General features: G+C 35.2%; 3 protein-coding genes, 1 long non-coding RNA gene and 1 other non-coding gene across 7 annotated transcripts; 3 read left to right on the top strand and 2 right to left on the bottom strand.

Moving 5' to 3' along the window:
* Positions 1–1584: 1584 nt before the first annotated feature.
* Positions 1585–2746, top strand: LOC111920552 (metalloendoproteinase 1). The gene has a single exon (XM_023916135.2). The coding sequence runs from the start codon at positions 1619–1621 to the stop codon at positions 2582–2584; it is 966 nt and encodes a 321-aa protein (XP_023771903.1). The 5' UTR covers positions 1585–1618; the 3' UTR covers positions 2585–2746.
* Positions 2747–11024: 8278 nt separating this feature from the next.
* LOC111920573 (small nucleolar RNA R71) lies at positions 11025–11131 on the bottom strand. Its single transcript, XR_002859928.1, has one exon. It is a non-coding gene; the product is annotated as a small nucleolar RNA R71 (small nucleolar RNA).
* Positions 11132–11384: 253 nt separating this feature from the next.
* LOC128129246 (uncharacterized) lies at positions 11385–12638 on the top strand. The gene has a single exon (XM_052767878.1). It carries the CDS (start codon positions 11385–11387, stop codon positions 12636–12638), a length of 1254 nt encoding a protein of 417 aa, XP_052623838.1.
* A 3386-nt stretch (positions 12639–16024) lies between these two features.
* Positions 16025–19828, top strand: LOC122195908 (uncharacterized). 3 transcript variants are annotated; one of them, XR_006186964.2, is made up of 6 exons: positions 16025–16569; positions 16745–16784; positions 17321–17404; positions 17766–17878; positions 18051–18214; positions 19110–19828. It is a non-coding gene; the product is annotated as an uncharacterized LOC122195908 (long non-coding RNA). The 3 variants fall into 3 exon arrangements; XR_006186962.2 differs by having other exon boundaries at positions 16025–17404; XR_006186963.2 differs by having other exon boundaries at positions 16025–17404; positions 17766–17873.
* Positions 19829–21117: 1289 nt separating this feature from the next.
* On the bottom strand, positions 21118–23491 carry LOC111920553 (putative 4-hydroxy-4-methyl-2-oxoglutarate aldolase 1). Its single transcript, XM_023916136.3, has 2 exons — positions 23333–23491; positions 21118–21823 (listed from the first exon to the last, which is right to left on the bottom strand). Exon 2 carries the CDS (start codon positions 21807–21809, stop codon positions 21309–21311), a length of 501 nt encoding a protein of 166 aa, XP_023771904.1. The 5' UTR covers positions 21810–21823; positions 23333–23491; the 3' UTR covers positions 21118–21308.
* Between the last annotated feature and the right edge of the window lie 210 nt (positions 23492–23701).

Raw genomic sequence — 23701 nt, forward strand, 5'->3', positions numbered from 1 at the left:
AACAACACGACGACCCAAAATGAAAAAATAAAACTACAAACCAAAGTTAACCACCAATCAAAATAAACCAACAGCTTAAGAAAGCTTCCCTACAACAATTATAAGGGCAATTAGAGGTGCACGTAATAGATTATTTGTGTGAGAAACTGAGTTATGTTGTTCTATCTGTCAAAGACCGATCTGAAAAATTAAATATTTTCAAATACCCAGAACGAACAAGAAAAAAATGGTCATTATCTTTATTATAATTTTTTATTTTTAAATAAAAATATATAATCAAAAAAATTGAACCCTATACAGTTGTCCACTTTCCCATCAAATTTGTAACTCTCGTCTTGATTATGTTTGGATATGTTAAAATTAGTTAACCGTTCTTTCTTTTATGTGCAGTTTTTGGTGATTTCTGTTATGGAGATTTAAGGAGACACATCTTATGCATCCTCAGGTTGAAAGCTATTGGAAAAATGTTAACCCGTTTCATCCACTAAAAAAGTTAGAAGAAAGAAAACCAAGGTCAGGATCCCCACTACAATATTTCAGATGTTAATGGATCTTCCTCAAAGAAAAAAAAATGGAGATTTCAAAAGCCCAAAATGGATATTTGAGCCCATTAAGATGCAAGCTCCGAAACAATATCATAATAGCTTTTTGGATATAGATCTAGATATCCAAGATATTGTTTTTGTTTTCGATTTCATAGTTTTTATTTTCAATTTTTGGAACTGTTCCAGAGCCATGGTACTAAATTTTTTATAAAGGTGAAACTAATGAAAGACCCACGAAAACAACACCATCCACCCCTTGCCCCCTTGCAACGGAGAAAAAAACTTCTAGTTGATCAATATTATATAATCGATAAATAGATAACCTAGAATTGGAAATTGTATAAAAGACAAATAGAATTGGAAATGTACACAAAACGTTATTTCGGTGAAGTCAATGGAAGACCGAAGACCTAATTAGAATCACAAATTTTAAAAATATACAAGATCAACTTACCCCACACGTCAAGAATTTTCATGGCCCTAAAGAGTAAATTACACGAATGGTCTTTGCGCGTTTGATCTCTAATTTATTTTTTTAACTCGGAAGGTCGTTATTGTTTGTTTTTGTTACGTGTTTGATCTATTGTCTCACTTAAAAAGACTATTTTGTCATTGATTTTTTTATTTATTTAAATAAACACACCCCCAATCCCACCCTCTCACCTTACCTTACTCATCCCACAGTTTTCTTTATTTAAATAATAGTCTTTTTACAAAGACCAAATGTATAACAAAAATAAAAAAGTAGGGATTAAACGTGTAACAAAAATAAACAATAGAGACCTTCCAAGTTAAAAAGAGACAAAACTTCAAAAATGGTCCCTGTGTTTTTCGAAAATATCAAGTTTAGTTTCAAAAAACCTCATAGATGGTCCCTATGGTTTGGGGTAATTTGCACACTTGGTCCCTAATCTAAATAGATTAGGGACCAAATATGCAAATTACCCCAAACTATAGGGATCATTCGTGTAATTTACTCGGCTCTAAAAATGAATAATAAATAACTAAATAATAACACATGAGAAAATCACTATAAATATTAAGTAGAGACGACGACTATGAACCTTATTTGAATGACGTCTAATTTCTTTCTTCCCTTTTCATGTATCCTCTTTCTTGCTTCCATTATACTAGCTGTTCATTGGCATCTTCAGGAGCCTCATTTACGACCAAACGAGTTATCGGGTAAGGGCGACACAGTGAAGAGCATTCGTGACGTCAAACTCTATCTTGCTCATTTCGGATACCTAAACTACCAAAAGAACCTTAATCTCACAGATATTGAAGATGATGATCTGGATGAGGAGCTTGAGGTAGCCATCAAGTCGTACCAGGTCAATTACCATCTGAATGCCACAGGGACGCTTGATGAGCCAACGGTGTCCCAGATGATGATGCCTCGATGTGGGTGCCCTGATAAAGTAATTCACAAGAACACCGGTAACTCTTTACACACAGTCTCCCGTTACCGATTCGTTCCCGGAACACCAAAATGGCCCCGTGGTCAGCTAACTTATGGTTTTGGACCAAGTTTCCCAACCCAATTCATGCCCGCTGTTGATCGAGCTTTTGGAAAATGGGCTACTGCTTCTTCTGGATACTTCACGTTTTCAAGAGCAGGAAGTTATCAAGGTGCTGACCTAAAGATTAGTTTTGAACGTGGAGACCATGGTGATGGGTATCCGTTTAACGGATCTGGTGAAGTGTTGGCCCATGCATTTCCACCTCCGGATGGAAGACTCCATTTTGACGCGGATGAAAATTGGGTGATTGGAGCAGTAAAAGATGCTTTCGATTTGGAGACCATGGCTTTACATGAAATAGGGCACCTTCTAGGGCTTGGTCATAGCCAGTTTCAAACAACGATAATGTGGTCTAGTTTCAGCGCTGGGGTCACGAAAGGTTTGACCTCGGATGACATTCAAGGGCTCCGTATTTTATATGGTGTGACCTCCGACGACATTCAAGGCCTCGGTGCTCAATATGGTCTTATTACTCGATATGGTCTTATTACAGAGTTCTCATGGGGAGACAATTAGTCGCTGTATTAAAACCTGGTATTTGGTTTTCTCATTGTAACGATCGGGTCATGGTTAATCGGTTCAACCACCGGCTCAACCCGATTTTCATAACTTTTGTTTAAATTGACGTCCACACATTTAAACATTATAAAAAAACCATAACTACAAGTTTTAGATTAATTCAATACATCAAAAAAGAAATATATAAACTACAATACCAAAACAAAATATAGTTCATAGTAAATACAAATAAAAAAAAATATAGTTCATAGTAAATGCAAATGATCATGATCAAACCAAATCACGGATATTCAGACATTGAAGTATTATATGCATCAATCTCACGATCGATTAATATGCAAAGTTCACTGTTATTTTTAGGGATATCAAAAAGTTCCGTGGGACCCCATTTTAAAAAAATCAAGGGCGTGGACGGGGCGGGGGCAAGGTTAACCCCCGTTTTAATTTCGGGGGCGGGGGAGGGGGAGGGGGTAGGCAATCCCGTCCCGAAACCCCCATGGAGACCCCGTTAATAAATTACACATATATTTGCATATATTAATTATATAAATATAATAAACAATAATATGATTCTGCTATAAAGGGGATTCGGGGCGGGGGCGGGGGAACGGGGAAATTTCAGGGGCGGGGGCGGGGGATGCACTTCCCGTCCCGTTTGCCCCCGTTGACATCCCTAATTATTTTCATCATTGACAAGAACAAGATCACTTCTAATAATAAACAACATAATAAACATCATGAAAAAAGGAATTACCTCCACACAACTCATTAAAAGTGAGTAAATCCTGCTAAAATTCTTTGATATCTTCATAGCATTCACCATATGATAACCCTTGAAATCAAACAAGTTGTCATTAAAGACTAAATCAACCAAAAAATCAGTTGACCCTTAATAAACATATTTGAATAAAACTTCAAAAACCTGGTTCAAACATTTCATCGAGCAGTTGGCATGAATCATGAAACTTTCTTTCAAATCTTATCATCAATCGGGTTGGCGTAACTGAAGCATGTCCTTGGGGTATGACGTAGGCAATTCTGTTATGTCACGTATCCCTTGCATAATAATAATCGAGTCTTGAATTTTCTAATTGTTTCCACTAGTATTCCTGTAACTAAATTACAATAGCATTTATCTGTTTCTGATACTTTTCAATGCCATGAAATCTAGTAACCGCTATATATCGAATTCCATATATACTCTGAACGGAAGAACAAGGAAAATGATTGTCTTACAATTTGTTTGCTAAATTCGATCCTCATAACCACGAGCACCACACAATGTCCTTTGAGCTTAGGGTCAGCTTCAGCCAGTTCGATACCAATATAAAATCCTTCCTCCTCCGTTATATTATTTATGGGCCATATAGAAAAAACCATCTCTCACCAACCTCATTATTCATTATTCAGTCTTTTCTTCCTGAAACAAAAGGCTATAAAATCATATCCTCAAGAATTTCAAGTGTGGATATAAATGAAATAAATTAACAACATCTACAAGCTTATCATCATCAATGACAACATCATAACACTTGAATGAGTAGAATCCTAGAAAGGATATGTTACCTTTGGCTATAGAAAAAAGTCTCTTACACCTTGTTCCCAAGTTTAACTTAACGAGGGAAAAGAAAGGAAATAGATGGAACTAGGAAGAAAGTAAATGAAACTAGTGTTCCCTAGTTTCATTAAAAGAGGAAAATCAAAGGAAGTAGAAGAAAATGGAAAGATCATTTTTCCTTCTAACTTTCCTTCCGATTTGGAAGGATTTGGAGAGAAAGAAGAAAAAATTTAATTTTCCTTTCACTTCAAAACGTTATAATGAGACCTTTTCGTATTAAGTGTTTTCATTTACCTTCTCTTCCCATAAATATATGAAATTAACAACAATTTAATAAATGGATGTACTTATCATTTAAGAACTAAAGATCTAACTCTTGGTTAGTGAAAAATACTCATTAGGGTTTATGTGTATTTCATTGTTTTAAATAGTACAACCACTATAAAGTAATTTATTTAAAGGACCCTAAACTATACAAAAAAATGTAAAGACCTACACGAAACAAAGATATAAGTTAACACCCCCCAGTTGAAGCAGGGAGTTCACGAATGCTTAAACAATTCCGAAAATCTAGAAATAATTGTATAGGAAGTCCTTTAGTAAATATGTTAGTGAACGATGTTAGCAGATGGAACATGTAACACGCAAACCTATCCAATGGCAACACATTACGTAATAAAATGTAAATCTATGTCCACATGTTTGGTTCTTTGGTGATGAACCGGGTTAGAAGCTAAGTATACAAGGATTACATTATCATAAAACACAACAATAAACCAATTTAGAGGGCAAGATAATTCGAGAAGAAGGTTGTGAAGCCAAACAAACTCAACTTTGGCACTAGATCGAGGGACGACATGTTGATATTTTGAAGACCATGAGACAAGATTATCACAAAGATAAACAAATAACCCAAAAGTAGATCGACGTGTCTCAGGACAGCTAAGCCATTCAACATCAAAATAAGCAAACAAACGATCGACATGTCACGGATGAATATAAAACCATGCTCAAGAGTACCATGAAGGTAACAAATGATGCATTTGAGAGCAACAAAATGAGGTTCACCAGGATCATGCATGAAAAGACAGGTTTGTTGATCTACATAAGTAAGATTGGGATGAATAAAAGTAAGATATTAGATAGCTCTAACAACACTTCGATATAGAGTGACGTCTAAAATTGGTTTCCCAAAGGGGGTTTAACATCCCTAAAAACCATGATAAAATTTATCATTTTAAAATCGATAGTTTCAGCCATCAAATAGTTCCAAGTCAACCACAATGTACAATATCCAAACCATTAGAGTAAGAGTATCCAAAATGTGTGGAAATCATGAGGGGAGGATGTTGTGCCATCACGTTGGTCCCTTCCATTTGGTATCAGAAGTACCTGAAACAATAAACATAAACATCAAATAGTTTCAAGTCAACCACAATGTACAATTCCATGTAGTGTTCAGACGCTTTTAAATGAAACAAAGGCTCCAAACTGTAGATCTAGTCTTCTAAGATGAAGTTACCACGTAAACTTGTGAACTTTACATGCATGCAAGGCCTAAAGAGGCTAAAACACCAAAAACTAATCTTAAGAAGAGGTTTAGGCCGTGGAGAAGGGCCAGGACTAGATAAAATCAATAACTTTATCTCTATGGGGGCCTAGAGGAGACCATATCTGAAGTTACAACTTCAAATCATGCTCAACTTCCAAAAATGGATACAAAGTGGGCAAAAAGGTACTAAGCTTCCATATGAGAAGATACAAGAAACAAGAGGTCAAGGTAAAGACTTTTTACCTTCAAATGGTTGCTACCACAGTGTAGATGTCGGATCTACAGCCTCCTCCTTCAGCTATGCACTAATCTCCTAAAGCTTCTTCAAGAAATGCAACCACAAACACTCTTTAATTTTAGGCTTACACACACTCACAATGGAAGGTTAGCTCGATTTAGTGTTTGTCTGGAATGAGGGGACAGTAAGGGAGGCCAGTAATGAGAGTTGAGTCCTTTAAATAGGGTGCAAAACCCTGAAAATTAGGGTTTCATGTCCAGCTGTCAACTCGTCGAGTTAATCTTTACAACTCGAAGAGTAGAGAACTCCCTACTCGTCGAGTTTGAGGCCATCAACTCGACGAGTTCCAAAGTAAATTATCCTTTTAAAAATAAAATTCTTATACCTGAGAGTCGGGATGTTACAACAAACTCCCAAGCCTAACCCACTCAATTTCTTTGTATCATAGGTAGCGGTACGAAGACACTTGGAAGATGAGTGATTTCAAGAGTTTGTACGCCATTAGTATAATACGATGTCGTAAGGCCTATTAAGAATTGTTTATGCTTATGTATCTGTATTGACGATGACATCCCATATTTTTAAGTATAAATGAAATACATTTCCTTGGAAATGCTTTAATAATGTTATTATCATGTTTTCGGAACAAATTTTGCATTAAGTTTTATACTCTAAAAATAAATAAAGTAGAAATAAAAAGTTTTAATTTGGTTGTAAAAATAGGGATGTCACAAAATCTAAATTACACATACATCATTTGAATACAAAGTTTCATACAAAATCCAAATACAAATTATCATACAAGCTTCCTTTTAGGCCACTACCCTCCCGACCATTAGTTGTTAGTTCGTCGATACATGCTTCCAAAAAAAATTATCCACAATCTCCGACTTCCAACTAATTCTAGTTCTTTTATCTTTCATGTCTATTATAAAATAAAATAAAATAAAAAGATTGCCCGTCCACCTTACACACATGTACACCATAAATCAAGCATAAATCTGATTTCATCCGATTTTTATCAACATATTCAACATAAATTTTGATTTTATAAAAATAAATTTTAATTTCCTAAGCATATAACATTTTCTAATTTCTGATTTCATACCAACATATATAACATATTCAACATTTTCTAATATCATACCAACATGTATAACATTTTCTAATTTCATACCAACATGTACAACAATCAGATTATACCAACATATTTATAACATATTTTGATTTCATAAGCATATAATTTGATTTCATAAGCATATAACCTAATTTCATAAGCATATAACCTGATTGTATACATATAAATTCAGATTTCACATACCTAAGTATGATTTTAAGCACACATTGTCTGGTTCATATAAAGAAAATCAGAGTTCATACACAAATAATCCGATTTCATCCATTGTCAACTGATTTTATGCACACATTGTCAACTAGTTTTATGCACACGTTGTCAACTGATTTCAGGGGGAAAAAGGAAGAATGACGTTACCTGTTGTGGAGGTCAACGTCGACAGAGTCGTCAGTCGGGATGTTGAGCAGGAGTGGAACTCGCTGGTGGGAGATGCTAATAAGGAGGAGACAACGTAGCCGATCGATGCAGTTATGTTTTTTGTTCAATCATTGTTTTCTTTTAAGTTCTCGAGGGAAAATAAAAGAAAAGAAGAGACATGGGCTTTTTTCCGGTCAGTCAAGTTTTGAGGCTTATCGAGTAAGTTATTTGGGTCAACCTTATTAACTGAGTCAGCATAAATTTGAAGTTATTAAACAGTCCGACTGCTGACTGTGTAATACATGTTCCAGGTATTGCTTAATTTATAAAAATTCTAGGGTTTTGGTGTGGACTCGACGAGTTAGGAGTCCAACTCGTCGAGTAGAATCCATTTCTGGGATGCGGAATCTACACCATACTCGACGAGTTGGAAGGCCGACTCGGCGAGTAGGTGTTGTTAAGACAAAACCATAATTTTAGGTCTTGCACCCTATATAATCTCCTTATGAGCCTTGAGGCTGACCTCTCATCAGCCTCCAAACCCTAAGAACGCCAGTGCTAACCCTAATCCTAATTCTCTTCCATTTTTGTGAGCTAGAGTGACCTTTGAAGCTTAAGAAGATGGAGATAGTGAGAAGATCCAACAAACCAAGCACCAATCCTTCAGCTTAATCACCTTGTGATCTGTTGTAAGTCCTTAGGACTCAATTTTATCGAAGAACAAGGCTAGATCTTGAGTTTACTCTCTATTTCCTACCCTTCTTGTAGTATGCATGCATGGAATTCATAAAGTTTGCAGCTTTATGAATCTCCAAAGCAAAATGGTCCCTAGGTGAGCTAGATCTGGCCTTTGGTCAAGAAAGGACTCCATGCAAGGGTTTTAGGGCATATTTCCCCTCTTTTTGACCATTTTGACTTAGGGACATGCATTGGAAATGCATGTCCATAAAGCCTTCATCTTTAGAGCGTTTAGAGGACTAGGATCCTTTAGGGAAAGGAAGGATTTCAGATCCCTTGAGTTTTGGACCAAATGGCAAGACTTTGGAGCTTTCCAACCTTTATTAAGGACTCTAGAGGAACTTTATCCTTCTAGGCACCTTAGGGCTTCATATCTAATCCCTTGAATCCCTGCGTTCGATGTATCATCTCAACATGCAAACAGGAAGGGGGACTCGACGAGTTGCCCTTGAAACTCGACGGGTCGGGATGGTTTTCCCCGTTTTCTGTATATCAAGCGAACTCGGCGAGTGATATTTGCATAATTAGTCATATATTTAGCATACATTTTTATTCATTTTTAGCTAATTATGTGTATAATATGGACAAAAGGTACTTAATAATGCTTAAATTTTGTTTTCAGTCCAAAAGGTATACTTGGAAGTGAAAAGGAACAAGGAGAAGCAATTAAAGACCAAATAATGAAGATTGAGGGACAAAAGCATAGCTACTCGGTGAGTCTGCGAGCTTACTCGACGAGTACACTAGAATATTCCAGAAGGTAAGTCAAGACTCCTGGTATAAAATGGATAACGAGCATCTACTCGGCGAGTTGGGTCTGTTACTCGCCGAGTACACCCTGTTTTGTGATAATTATAAATACTAAATCATTATCCAAAGGGAGGCGACTTCTGACGTTTTTGGAGCTTCATCTGCGATTGAAGAACACTTGGAGGAGCTGAGAAACCCTAACCTTCAATCCTTTGAAGAATCAAGGCAATTTAGGTTAATCATTCCACTTTACCTTAGGAATCAAGCATGTTTAGCTTAGTTGAATTTGTTTTTGAATTTATTTTTGCTATGACTATGAACTAAATTCGTTTTGTTTCTGTTGGGGAAGACCAAGTTACTCCTATGGTTTAATTATACTTTTTGATTGATTGTTATTTGGTGATTTTATTAAATTAAGTTTGTTAAAGAACCTTATGCATTAATGACAACTATTTTCTGTTAATTGGAAGGCAATTAAGCTGCATGAACATCTCTTAGTTGTTAACCTCATATGTTATGTGAACACTTCATCATATGCTTAGGAATAATGAATATGAAACTAGGATTAATTAGAGAATGGGTAAATTAATATGTGAGCTTGTTTGAGAAACCAACAAACAGGAGGTTAATTGAAACACCAACTTGATTAGCCAATTACAAATCTTATATAATCCAAATAATTAAACTAGGGAATTAATTAGTTTAAACAATTGGCCACTGCTTGAATTGATTAATTGTCTAAGGGTTTGGAGTAATGAACATGAACCTAACTATTATAGTTGGTAACCAATAATAATTAATCTATCATTTAAATAACCATAGGAGTGAATTGGTTGAACCTAAACAGAAACCCTTTATTAAATTTGGTGAGTTTGTCATTTGCTTAAATTGTTTAGTTAGTTGAGTGATTAAGTGCTGTGTTTAAGTTTCTAGTCTTGTAAAACTAGAGAAAAACCATTTTACTTCTATTACTTGCTTAGTTAAAACTAGTTATTAGATTAATCTCCATTCCCTGAGTTCGACACCCTACTTATCCAACTATACCACCAAAAGACAGGTTCACTGCCTTTGTGTGCTTAATTCATTAACTAAAAGTAGGATTAAAACTAGCTCGTTTCACACACATCAAGTTTTTGGCGCCGTTGTCGGGGAACGGTACTAAATAGTTAATCTAATTCCTAATTTTTTTGATCCTTTGTGTGAGTTTACTGGCACAAAGTTAATTTATTGCAGCTTAGTAGTTAGTAATTAGGTTTTAGCATCTGCTTTAGTTTTATTATTAAGTTTAGTAGTTTTTCAAAATTTCACTGCTACTTGCCGAGTGCATTCGCACCTACTCGGCGAGTACAACAATATTTTGCAGATTACTTTTCGGTTTCTTTAGTTGCATTTTTTTGTTCTTTTTACATTTTTATCTTGTTTTATTTCAGGAATTTCATGACCAGAGGATCAAACACTCCGCTGGTACCCCCGTTTGATGATCCCGAATCCGCATTGAAAAGGTACAAAGGAAAGGACGTGGAGAGCTCGAGTACACCCAAGAAGTCACCTTTGTCTAACTTGAAGACTGTTTTTGGGAAGAAAAAGAGCAGCAAAGCAGGTGCATCCAGCGCATCTTTAGCAAGTGAAGAACCGATCAAGGAAGACACCGAGTATGACACCGAGGAGGAAGAAGAACTTACATACGGGCACGACTCCGATTCCGGCGACAAGTTAGCTCTTACCATGGCTAACATTGATGAAATCCCCATGGGGGAATGGAAGAAGAGGATGCGCGACGACACTGGCCCGGAACTTGTGCAACCCGCAATTCCCGCGACTGCTACTTTTGAGCTCAAGGGTCATATCCTAGCTTTACTTAAAGATATACCTTTCTATGGAAAAGACCACGAAGATGCCTACAAGCATTTGGATGAAGTCAATGATGTAGCTGATTAATTTAATGTTCCAAATGTGCCTCGCGAGAATCAGCTACTTCACATGCTTCCAGTAACATTCAAAGGTGCTGCAAAAGACTGGCTCAAGTCACTTCCCCCCGGATCAGTCACCACATGGGCCAAGATGAAAGAAGAATTCATTGATCACTTTTGCCCACCTTCCAAGATAGCCAAGTTGAAGAAGGTCATTGCTAACTTTGAACAACAAGCTAGAGAGTCGTTATATGAAGCTTGGGAGAGGTACAAAATTTTGCTAAGAAATTGCCCACACCATGACCTCAATAGCCAGCAAGAAGTCTCCATCTTCTATGATGGAGTCAATGTCACTACCAGGCAGTTACTAGACTCGCAAGGCCCGCTCACAAAGAAGCCACCCCCGGTGATCAAGGAATTGATTGAAGAATTCTCTAAACACTCTAGAGAATACCACAACCCTAGAAATGATGTTACTAGGGGAGCCGCATATGCAGCTACAGAAGACTTGTCCGCGGTCATGGCTATGCTAAAAACCATGGATAGGAGGATGGATAAAATGGATCAAACGATCCATGCTATTCGGGTGGGTTGTGAAAACTGCAATGGGCCTCATCTTACTAGAGATTGTGACTTAGATGAAAATGGCAACAAGAAGGTGCAAGTTTGTTACTCAAGTGGAGACCGATATGATGAAGATTGGCGAAGACCAAAGAAAGAGTGGCTCCCTTATGAAGAGTACAAGAAGGCTAAGGAGGAGAAGTTCAGGCAGAAAGGAAGAAGGTTTTACCAAAAGGAGGATCCGACACAAGAAAGAAAACCAAGTTTGGAAGAAATGCTCACCAAATTTGTAGCTGCTTCAGAAAAGAGACATAGTGATCATGATGTTGCAATTCAAGAAACAAGGACCATGCTTAGAAACCAGCAAGCATCTATCCACAACATAGAAACGCAACTAGGGCAACTTGCTCAACAAATCAACCAAAGATCACCGGGCGAACTTCCTAGTAAAACCGAAAATAACCCACGAGGCGCGCACATAAATATAGTTACAACAAGAAGTGGGAAAATAATCACTCCCCTGGCCCCTATTCAGACTGAAGCATCCAAGGAATCACAGAAGGAGGAAGCAAAAAATCAAGCAGAAAATCAAAATCTCCAATCTGACAGCTCTACTCGCCGGGTACAACATATGGACTCGGCGAGTCCACTGCCAAATCCAAAGGATCAGACCCCTGAAAAGCTTTACCAGCCTCCATTTCCATACCCAACCCGAGCTAAGAAAGAGAAGCAGGAAGAGGAGTACCAGAAGTTTCTAGATCATATCAAGGCTCTTCAAATCAACATACCCTTCATCGAAGCTGTCGTACAAATGCCCAAATATTCAAAGTTCCTTAAGGAACCTCTCACTAACAGAAGGAAGATGGAAGAAGTGAAGAAGGTAGTCCTCAATGAAAACTGCTCAACTGCTATGCTAAATAAGCTACCAAAGAAGAAGGGTGACCCGGGGAGCTTAACTTTACCTTGCCAATTTGGCAACTTGGCTACCATTCATGCTTTGGCCGATTCGGGAGCAAGCGTAAACCTCATGCCATATTCATTCTTCAAGAAGCTTGATCTCCCGGAACCAAGACCAATTCGCATGGTGACAGTCACTTTCCCAAGAGGCATATGTGAAGACTTATTGGTCAAAGTGGACAAGTTTGTATTTCCCGCTGATTTCATCATTCTAGACATGGAGGCGGATCCACAAGTCCCAATCATCCTTGGAAGACCCTTCAGGTTCACTGCCTTTGTGTGCTTAATTCATTAACTAAAAGTAGGATTAAAACTAGCTCGTTTCACACACATCAGCGAGTTGACTAGGGTATGATCAGGTCTTTTGGATCCTGAGGGAACTCGATGAGTCACTAGATGCGCTCGACAAGTTGAAGTCAACATGGGCTGTTGACTTTTCCCATTGGCCTTGACTTTGACCAAGGTTGACCAGGGTTGAATTTGAGAATAGGTTGGGTTTATGACAAGCCTATCTTATGATGGTTTTTGGCAGTTGAGTTGGAACAACACGTGGGGCGTATCTGATTATAGTTTCAGTTCAGGATTCGTCAGAGGTGAGTCTTCTCACCATACCAATGAGTCTACGGCACCAAGGTCGGCCCATCTTATGATATGTGGTGCACTAGTTGTAGTAGAGATATGTGGCATGATCGTTAGACTTATGCTAAGTTGTATGTTAGTGATTTTGTGATAACTGCATGAAAGACCATGGGGGAGCCCATGACACTTGGATATAAGACCATGTGGGGGAGCCCATGGCTGTCCGGCAAGGAAAAGACCATGGGGGGAAGACCCTGGCACTTAGGTGTAAGACCATGGGGGAGCCCATGTCATCCTTATGTAGGGACATGTGGTAGAGATAGCTTCGATAGCTAATGTTATATGGTAGAGGTAGCTTTATAGCTAATACTATATGTGATATGTGGCTTGTGTGTGGGGTATGCTCTGGGGGACTCACTAAGCATTAGCTTACAGTTTGTGGATTTGTTTCGGGTACATCTGAGTCCAGAGGCAAAGGCAAGGCTTGATGACGTGGCGTGCACTCTCACGTCAGCATTTTATGGGACACACTGATATTTTCAAATAAAGTTGTAATGCATATGGATTTGAAAACAATTGTTTTGGGATTTCACGGTTTATGGAAATGTGTTGATTTAATGAAAATTTTATCTCGAAACTTTGGGCTGTTACAGACCGGAGTTATCAATCAGCTCTTACTAGACCCGCTAAGTTCAAAACAAACAATCTCTAACTGAATTTCAAGTTTGTCAAACAATATCTAGGGTAAATCACTATTAACCGTTTGATATATATATATATATATATATATATATATATATATATATATATATATATATAGAGAGAGAGAGAGAGAGAGAGAGAGAGAGAGAAAAGGTCAACATGGAACCATTTTAAACCATAGAACCAAGGAACCATTATTTTTTCAAGTTTTAGATCTTATTATTTATCGAAAAAAAATTCTAAAAATATAGAAATTCATAACTTTTTACCTTCTTTCCATTGATATCAAATTTGATATATATTTTTTTTAATTTTTTTTAACTGTTCAGATTCACATTGTGAATCTGCACTATAAATCATTAATTTTGTATAATATCATTATGTAAATTTATACAAATTCTCAGTGTGAATATGCACAGATTTCACAGAGTGAATTTGTACGAATTCATAATGTCAATCTGAACAAATTCACAGTGTGAATCTGAACACATCAATTTTTTTTATCAAATTTGATATCAATGGACAGAGGATAAAAAGTTATTAATATCTATATTTTTAGTTTTTTTTTTATGAAAAATTTGCTCTAAAAGTTAAGAAAAGATTGGTTCATTGGTTATAAGATTTAAAATGGTTCATTGTTGAACCCAAACATATATATATATATATATATATATATATATATATATATATATATATATATATATATATATATATGATCGTTCGTCATATAATTCATTTTAAGTCCTTATGAGTCATGGAAAGGAAGAAAACGTGACATTGACTATCAGAAAGTGTGTGGTTGTATTGCTTATTATCGTGCACCTAATTTTTGTAGGAATAATATTCTGGTAATGTACGAAAACAAACAAGAAAATTGAGGCAGTGTGTGGTTGTATTGCCTATTATCGTACACCTTATTTTTGTAGGAATAATATTCCAGTAATGTGCGAAAACAAACAAGAAAATAGAAAAATTGAGGCATGTGTTTAACACATTGTCTTTAAAAACAAATTCATCCGTTACTAGGTGTTTGTTTCCCAAGATACAACAGTTTAAAGTGGTTCTTCTAGACCACCCAAACCCTCAATAGGTATGGATTATATATTCAATATAGCTAGAAAAACGAAGAAGATGAAGCGGGGAAGAAAAGAGTTTTCTTTTATTCTTTTGGTGTCCTCAAATGGTTGTAGAGTAGTGGTATTTATACTACATATTCTATAACCTCCCATTTAAACACCTATATTAATCACAAATATTAATGTGTGTTAATATGTAATTAAATTGTAATATTAATTACAACATCAGTTACGAAAGAAAGAAATATTTGCAAGAAAGGTCCCTGAACTTTTCTTTTCTTTCTCCCACCCATTAAACTATTTTATTTATGTCTTCCAACACCCTCACTTTAAGGATTAATTTATCATTCATATTAAATCTAATTTGGACGTGTTATAAAAATAGGGAAATCCCATTTTTATAAATTGGTTAACACCAATTTTCCAACAATCCCCCACATGAATGAAAATTGATCAAGCATTTTCAAGCTACCTAGATAAATCCAACAGTTGAATCATGCATAGGATAGGTAGGCGTTACCCTTTGAACCTTCCCTTAAGATACATATTTATTTTACTAGTGGACCAGTAGACTCGGTGTCCTTGAACTGTTCTTTCGTTTTTGTAAATAATCAATATGTGTCTCACATGATTCTCCATGTCCTAGTTAGGTTCTCATTGATGTGTCCTTTATGGTCATGGACACTTGCCTGGTTCTATAAGAGCTCTTCGGAATGTGCCCATACAATTCATTTTGAAGTGACCCCACTTCTCTCTCACATAGGTGATTCTATAATAATCATTAAAGTTAATTTGTGATGATTTCCAAGCCCCTAAGCTCGATCTAGCACGTAAAGTTACGAACTTTATGTGCATGCATGGGACTTTTGAGCCAAAAGGCTCTAAAATGGCTCTTTTGTTGCATGGGGCCTTCCTTGGGTGCAAAAGCAACCCAAATCTGCCTTGTGACTCTTCCTACGTGCTAGATCCGAAGTCTTGACCCCCAACCATGTTTGCAAATCATGGTTGGTCACCTCATATGGCTTAAAAGCCCTAAATCTTCCCCAAAAAAGGATCTAACAAACAAGCAAGCAAGGTACAGACTTTATACCTTTCAAAGACTGCAAATGATGAACCAAACTTGAATCCTTCAGTCTCCTCTTGATCCTTCTATGCTCTTCCTTCTTCCTTGAGGTTAAAACCCACAAAAATCACTCAAAAGTCTTAGTTCTTGCACCAAAACACTTAGGGTTTTCTATGGAGAGTCTTTGGGAGCAATAGGGATGAGTGGTGGCTGAAAGAGATGATTAAATAGGGTGTAAACCCTCAGATTAGGGTTTTGTCCAGTCAGAGCCTACTCGTCGAGTCTGGCTGCCGACTCGACGAGTCCGTCACTTAAGTCTCGTGTCAAAACCCACTCCCGCTCGACGGGTTGGGCCTTCAACTCGCCGAGTCCCAGGTCAAAAATGCAAAATACATCAAAAATAAATTGCATACCAGGAACCGAGTGCTACAGGAGAGCCACTAGAAGAATTGTTATCCTGCATATGCGACTTCATCAACAACCATATCAGGTACCGATTTCTGCTGCTTCTTATTAATATGCCTGCGTTTTTTTTCAAAGAACAAGGTTGGTTGTCGATTTATTTTTTTCCTCGGTCGATTCCATCTATAACTATTTTGGGTGATGTAAATTTCGTCTATGGTACTTTACTATTAATCTTTTCTTCTGTTTGTTTTGTTCTAAGCCTGCTGAATGTATTTTCTTCCATTCCTCGACTGTTGTGATCTCAGAAGGAGGTTTCGTGCCTTGCTGCCAGACCTCAGAAATCCAATTTCATGGGTCACTGATTGACCTCTTTTCTTCTCCAATGCTCCTAATTTCACTAGGTTTGTCACAAAAAACTACTAGAAATTGTCACCATTAGAAGTATGTATTTGTCAGTTCCCATTATTTAGTATTCAATTTAATCTTTATGTTGTATATGAATTGAAATTATAAAATTATTATTAAAAAAAAGGAATAGCTAATTTGTTTCATCTTTGTATGGAGTTTTCTTTTCAGGTATTCATCTTATAAAACAATTGATATATGGTTCTTCAAGGTATGTGAAGCTAAAAAAATTGAACATCAAACTCACTTAGAAAGAAAAACTATCTGATGCACCAAGAGATGAATATGATGATATACTTCATGCCCTACGTACTTCCCATTAGAAAGAATTCAAATTAAGGAAATCATGGGTTTTGTATTACATAACATGCAAATTGCTAGAAAGTTAAATATTCCAGTTTCTCTTTCGCAAGTGGTAAGGGTAAAATGGTCATTTATATAAAACCAATGTTTTAGTGTATTGGTGTTCCTTTGTTTCTTAATCAGCTTTATTGGTTATTGTTTATTGTTATCAAAGAACTAATTTTTTTCATATTTAGTTTTGATTGTATTCAAGATTTAAGATAAGTTCTCTTAAAGAAAGTTATATCTTTATATGCTAACTTCTTCCCTCTAATCATCATTTAGTAAACTAAAAGAAACATGGAATACATTACCAAAGTAAAACCATTCCATGAAAATCTTACTGCCATTAATTTCCACTGAATCGAATCACTTGAAACTTTTGTTTCTTCCTGTCTTTTGCAGCCTGTTAAAAGCACAGTGACAATCTGTGGGGATATTCATGGATAATTTCATGATCTTGCAGAGCTTTTTAGGATTGATGGAAAGGTGTGTGTTATGTAATGATATAATAAATTGATATGATATAACTTATAAGCATTTTTACACTGCTAGCTTCATCTGCGTTTCATCTTAATTTAGGCCATTGGCAAATTTCTTGCTTTCTATTTCACGCTTCTCTCTAGAAATCGAGTCACCAAAATATTGTCTCCTTTGATGTCTTCCAATTTTGATTGATTCCTTTGATGGGTTACGGTTTAGATTATTCTTTACAAGACGATGATGTATGTGATTTTTGATTATGTTCATCGGTTCCGACTTTTATTCTTTTATACTGACTTGGACTCAGTTTCTTTTAAAAAAAATGGCATATTTTTTATTATATAATTTTTTCCTTTCCATTTTTTAGATACAGGGAACAACATGAGTTGCAATTGTTGGTCCTCTTGGACCTATCACACCTCAAAGAAAACCGATGATCAACTTCGCAAAGCAAAAGATTGTTGTTGCTGATGCTGTAAGGTTCTGCAATCTTCTACATAGAACTTCACATTCAAAACATTATTTTATGTATTAAATAATTATTTAAATGTTGATAGGAATGAACGAAAAGCACACACACACAAAATTGCAGTTTTTTATAAGAAAAGTAAAATAAAAAAATGTTAACTGAGTTTTTATGCTGGTTTTCCAGATTGGATCAACGGAATGGGTTGAAGTAAAAGAAGCTATGTTAGCTTCAAAAGTTGTTGCTTACTTAAATGTTGATATTGTGGTTTTCCGGAGCAGAGTGGTGAAAATATTCTAAAGGTTACACCTCGAGAGTATAACCGACTATCTCCTCCAGTAATGCCTCCGGTAAGCCCACTTATTAACCGATTAGATGAAGGAAATTTTAGATATTTATATACCACAATACCCATAAATACCGTTTTTTTTTTGTTAAAAAATTGTAATTTAGACATTTACCAATTTGCCCCTACATAAAGTTTCATAATATTTGTGATTAAATTGCCACTACAAACATTATTTTAAAATATGCCACTACATATATTTTGACCATAATGCGGTTAGCTTTGTTAATTTTAGAGAAAATAATTTTTTTTGAGTTTTTGACCAAAATGCCCCTACATATAGTTTTTAATTTTCCCCTACATACAGAGTGACTATAATGCAGTTTCTTGGTTTAAATATTAGAGGACTTAAAAGTATGCCTAAATTGCCCCACACTATAGTTTTATTTAGTTACATGATTAATAATTATAATAGGTATGACCCAAATGGCCATATTAACTGTTTTTCCTAATAATTGCTAATACCATTTTTGATCAAAAATCACATACATACATTTGTTTTCGTTAAAAGTTGAGTGATTCAAACAGTTTTTGACGAAAATAGCCCTACATATGCTATTTAATTACACCCCTACATACATTTCGATCATAATGCAATTTCTTGTGTAAAAATGTAGAAAATTTGAAATTTTTTGACAAAATTAACATAACTAGTATATTTCCGTTATATATATAATAATTTTAATAAGTATGGCCTTATATACAGTGTGTCAGTAATACAGTTTATTTGATTAATTGAATAACTTTCTTAGGTTTTTACTGTAATACATGAATGAATATGGACAAGAGTATGTTACCATTGTTTTATTTGCATTTTTTTGAATGATTGTTTTATTGGGGTGTTGATATTTTGGGCCTCCTTATTTGATTTCAAAGCTAATAACGAATTTTGTTTGCAGACCACGAAAATTTGGGAGGCTGTGGAAAAGTCAATCTGAACTTGCATAAAGTTCATTTAGGCCACCTTATGGAGCTGGTAATCCTCTAATTTTTCCACACATTTGGCATATGGATTTATTAATCCACAAGACCAAGAGGGTAATATTGTCATATCTACAATCTGTTGATGTCATTTACTCCTTAAATTCCGTTGTTTACATTGTTTTAGAGTATTCTAATCAGAAGAAATCAAAGATGATAACGGTAATCATAAGAACAGTTACCCATTGTTGCTTCTTTGTTTCTTTGTCTTTCTGTTTGATTTGAGGATGCAATATGCACATAAGTTTTGATGTTTTTTTTATTTCTTTGGAATTGTATATGAGATTTTGGTTTCTTGGGCTTTAGTGACTATCCAGACATTTAATCTTGAAGATGTTCTCTTACAGGATACAAATGTTGCAAATTGTTTGCACTCTACACAAGAAAATGTTTTTTTTTTGCATTACTATGTTTCTATATCCAACTTTTTACGACTTTCATATCTAGGCTTTTATTGATGAGTAATTTCTTTTGCATTTAAGGATTCAAACATTAGTTCCCAACAAAAGCAAAAACAACCATAATACATACCGAAAAAGAAAAAAATAAAACCCTGATCAAAACCGAACCCCGCGGAGCGGGGTACCCCAGCTAGTTTATTTTAAAATTGTAGGAATAATATTCCGGTAATGTACGAAAACAAAGAAGAAAATAGAAAAACTGAGACATGTGTTTAACACATTGTCCTTAAAACAAATTCGTCCGCTATCGAGTGTTTGTTTCCCAAGATACAACAATTTGAAATTGTTCTTCTAGACCACCCAAACCCTCAGTAAACATGGATTATATCCATAATATAGCAAGAAAAAAGAAGAAGATGAAGTGGGGAAGAAAAGAATTTTCTTTTATTCTTTTGGTGTTCTCAAATGGTTGTAGAGGAGTGATACTTATACTACACATTCTATAACCTTCCATTTAAACACCTCTATTAATCACAAAGATTAATGTGTGTTAATATGCAATTAAATTGTAATATTAATTACAACTTCAGTTACGAAAGAATGAAATATTTGCTAGAAAGGTCCTTGAATTTTTCTTTTCTTTCTCTCACCCATTACACTCTTTTATTTATGTCTTTGAACACCCTTACTTTAAGGATTATTTTATCATGCGTATTAAATCCATTTTGGACGTATTAAAAAAATAAGGAAAACCCATTTTAATAAACTAATTAACACCAATTTAAAATGAAGAAAACCCATTTTAATAAATTGATTAACACCAATTTTCCAACAATTTTAAACGATCCAGATAGGAAGCCGAAGCTACGAAGAATACATTCAATGGATATACTCGGAACAACACCTAGTCACCTACCCTATAACACTCGTGAGTATGTGTTAGCTGTTTTGGTATTAAAGACAATAAAATATACAAATTTTAATTTATGAATTATTAAATTTCCTGAATTTTGACCATTATGTATAAGAATATATGATAAGGGTTTAATAGACATTTAAATTAGCCTAAGGGTATTAAAAGTCATAAACGGAAACTAAAGATAAAGTACATAAATTCCGGAAGTATCAAAGATTAAAAGAAAAAGAAATTTGGGGTAGATTATGAAGCAATGAGCATAGATTAGGCACCAAAAATGTAACTTGAGAAATTGGATTACAATTAAACGGATCATCTCTTATTCAATACGGCCTACCAATAGGTTCCAGATTTTTCACATGAACACGTACTTCCTAAGGATTTCCTTTCCCAAACACAAATTTTACCTTAACTTTTCAAAAACAAAATTTCACTATATTCTTCAATTTTAACCCAAGTTGAAATTAACAAACAAGAATCATAAATATGTAAACAATTAGCGTCTTAATACAATAAACCATGCTTTTTTTTACGTCATTATAAGTTAAAAAGAAAACAATCATTTCTAGATTAAGTTCTTACCTCATTAAGTTAAAAAGAAAAATCACCTTATCCTCTTTATACTTCATGTTTTATTTCAAATTAAAACATACAACTACACATTAAAGTCCTCCAAAAGTCATTAATTTAGTACACAAATACCACCATCAAGATCCAAAATAGAGTTGACACAGGTTCGAATCCCACAGACTACTGATCAAATACACAAATATTCTCACAAAAACTTCAATAATCAAAACTCACACAGACAACTCCGTTTTGGAGATCAAAATCCCATCGGTATCCGCATACAAATACTCCCCATCCGAAATCCTCGTCCCACCAATCATAACCGCCACATGTTTCTCCCCAATCCCCTTCTTATTCGCCTTCACGGGATGAGACGCGAGTGCTCTCACACCAATATCACAGCTATTAATCTCATCAACATCGCGTACGCACCCATTGACCACAATGCCGGCCCACCCGTTATTTTGGGCTTGCACCACGGGATTGCCGCCCAGTATGGCACACCGTAAGCTTCCACCACCGTCAACCACTAGAACGCGCCCATTTCCCTTTTCTTCTAGAAACTCACGCACTAACACATTGTCTTCGAAGACTTTCAGAGTGACAACCGGACCTGAGAACACTTGGCGTCTCCCGTAGATTTGCAGGACGGGTTGCAGTGCACGCAGTTCACCGCTCACGATTAGTTGCGGGTTCGCGTCGCATACTTCCGCGGTTGTAACCAAGGCCATGTCCTAACTTTTGTCTGTAGAAATGCAAGAAATAGCAACGTACTTTTATTTATTTGTTTTACTCCCTCCGTTCTAAAATTATAGTCCATCTTTCCTTTTTGGTTTGTCCCAAAATAATAATCTACTTCTAAAAATAAATAACATTTTTACCAAAATACCCCCTCATTATTATTTAACCAACTAAGCATTTAATGAAACATTAAACGCAAAGTAAGGACAAAACTGTCATTTTATTATATAAAGTTAGTGGTAATTAATGTTTTTCTTAATCTATGTGTTTTTTGTCTGTGGACAATAATTTTGGGACGGAGTGAGTATTTGTTTATTGTAGCATCTTGCTTTTTTTTTTCTTATTAACACAATGGAGTTTGAAAATCTAACCAATTATAGCATTGAACTTTTGATTTTTGTTGTTAAGAGAGTGTACTTTGAAGATATACCTAATTATAGTAAGTGAAAAATGTTTTGTATTTCAAAGACATTGCTATAATTGGGTATGTTTTTACCCTATGTAAATAAAGTAAAGTAAAAAATAGCAATGATTATATGAACTCAATGTTTCATGTGTCAAAACTATTGCACTATTTTTGCTACAATGACATATATTGTAAAATTAAAGATATGTAAGATTAATCCTATTTGTTTAAGATCATTTGAGATTATCTGTGAGAATAAATAAGCATATGATTATGTCCATCCTACTTCACATGCCCAATTAATGTGTGTCAAGCTGAAACTACATGATATAAAGTTTCTGTCAAGTCTTTATAAATCCCCAATGTCTAATAATTGCAAGAAAAAAAGCAACTACTTTTCAAATAGAAATAGAAATTGGATCTAACTTTGCTAACTAACATGCAGATTATGAACATATTTGTTGATGTTGACCTTAGATTGTCAGTCAAACTAGTCAAGAAAGGTAAGAATAATCACATATTCATTGCCAGATATGTTAAAAAAACACAAAAGGAAACACGAAACAAGATTAATTACATATTTATGAAAAGATTTGAGGTAGTAGCTTTGGATTATCATGTCCTTTCAGATGTAACCTAAATGTAGATCTTAATATTTTGAAGAAAATTTTACGAACAGAATTGAAGGTTACAGCTCATGTTAGAGATATAATGGTGCTGATGTTAAATATGAAACGAAGGCCTAAGAAATTTGCATATGAAAACTATTTAAGCTCAGAATACAGTGAAGTAACAAGATCTAGCCAGAAATCTGCTGGATAACTGGATTGCTAGTGATCTTATCCACATCTAACTGATTACTGATGAGAAGAACTTGAAATATGGAGAATTTATAAAAGGTATTTCCTTCTTTCTAAATTCAATCTTTATTTTAACTCCTTGTTACAATTATGATCTGTTTATTCCTAAACCTTCAATTGATTGGATGAAACTTCAATTTATCCTTAAATTGTTGAGTTTGTCTAGGTAATCTTCTTCTTCTTCTGATCATTTATCTACGAAGAACTATCACAAAATCACACCAAACGATCGAAGCAGAAAACGTACCAGATCGAGAGAATCAGCTGATGGCGTTCGATAATTGGAGGATGATCGAGATCGAGATCGATACGAGAACCACAAGATTGGGTTTTTTCTTCCAACTTTTACATGTAGATGCACATGTTTGATCTATGAAGTTATATGGATTTAAAAAAAGAGGAAAAATCGAATAGTACAATTTATCAATGATCATCGTATACACAGTTTTTCTTTGGAGAGATAGGGACCGTAAAGATAGAATAAAATTTCATTACTTAATTATTGTTTTCGAGATGAAATAAACTTTTACTTTTACTTTTACTTTTACAGTTTTATATTGCGCTTTAAAAATAGCTGATGCATTTTCAACTCGTTATCCAAAAAAATTTACGTGAA

The sequence above is a fragment of the Lactuca sativa genome, chromosome 9 (genome assembly GCF_002870075.4).
Source record: "Lactuca sativa cultivar Salinas chromosome 9, Lsat_Salinas_v11, whole genome shotgun sequence".
NCBI lineage: Eukaryota > Viridiplantae > Streptophyta > Magnoliopsida > Asterales > Asteraceae > Lactuca > Lactuca sativa.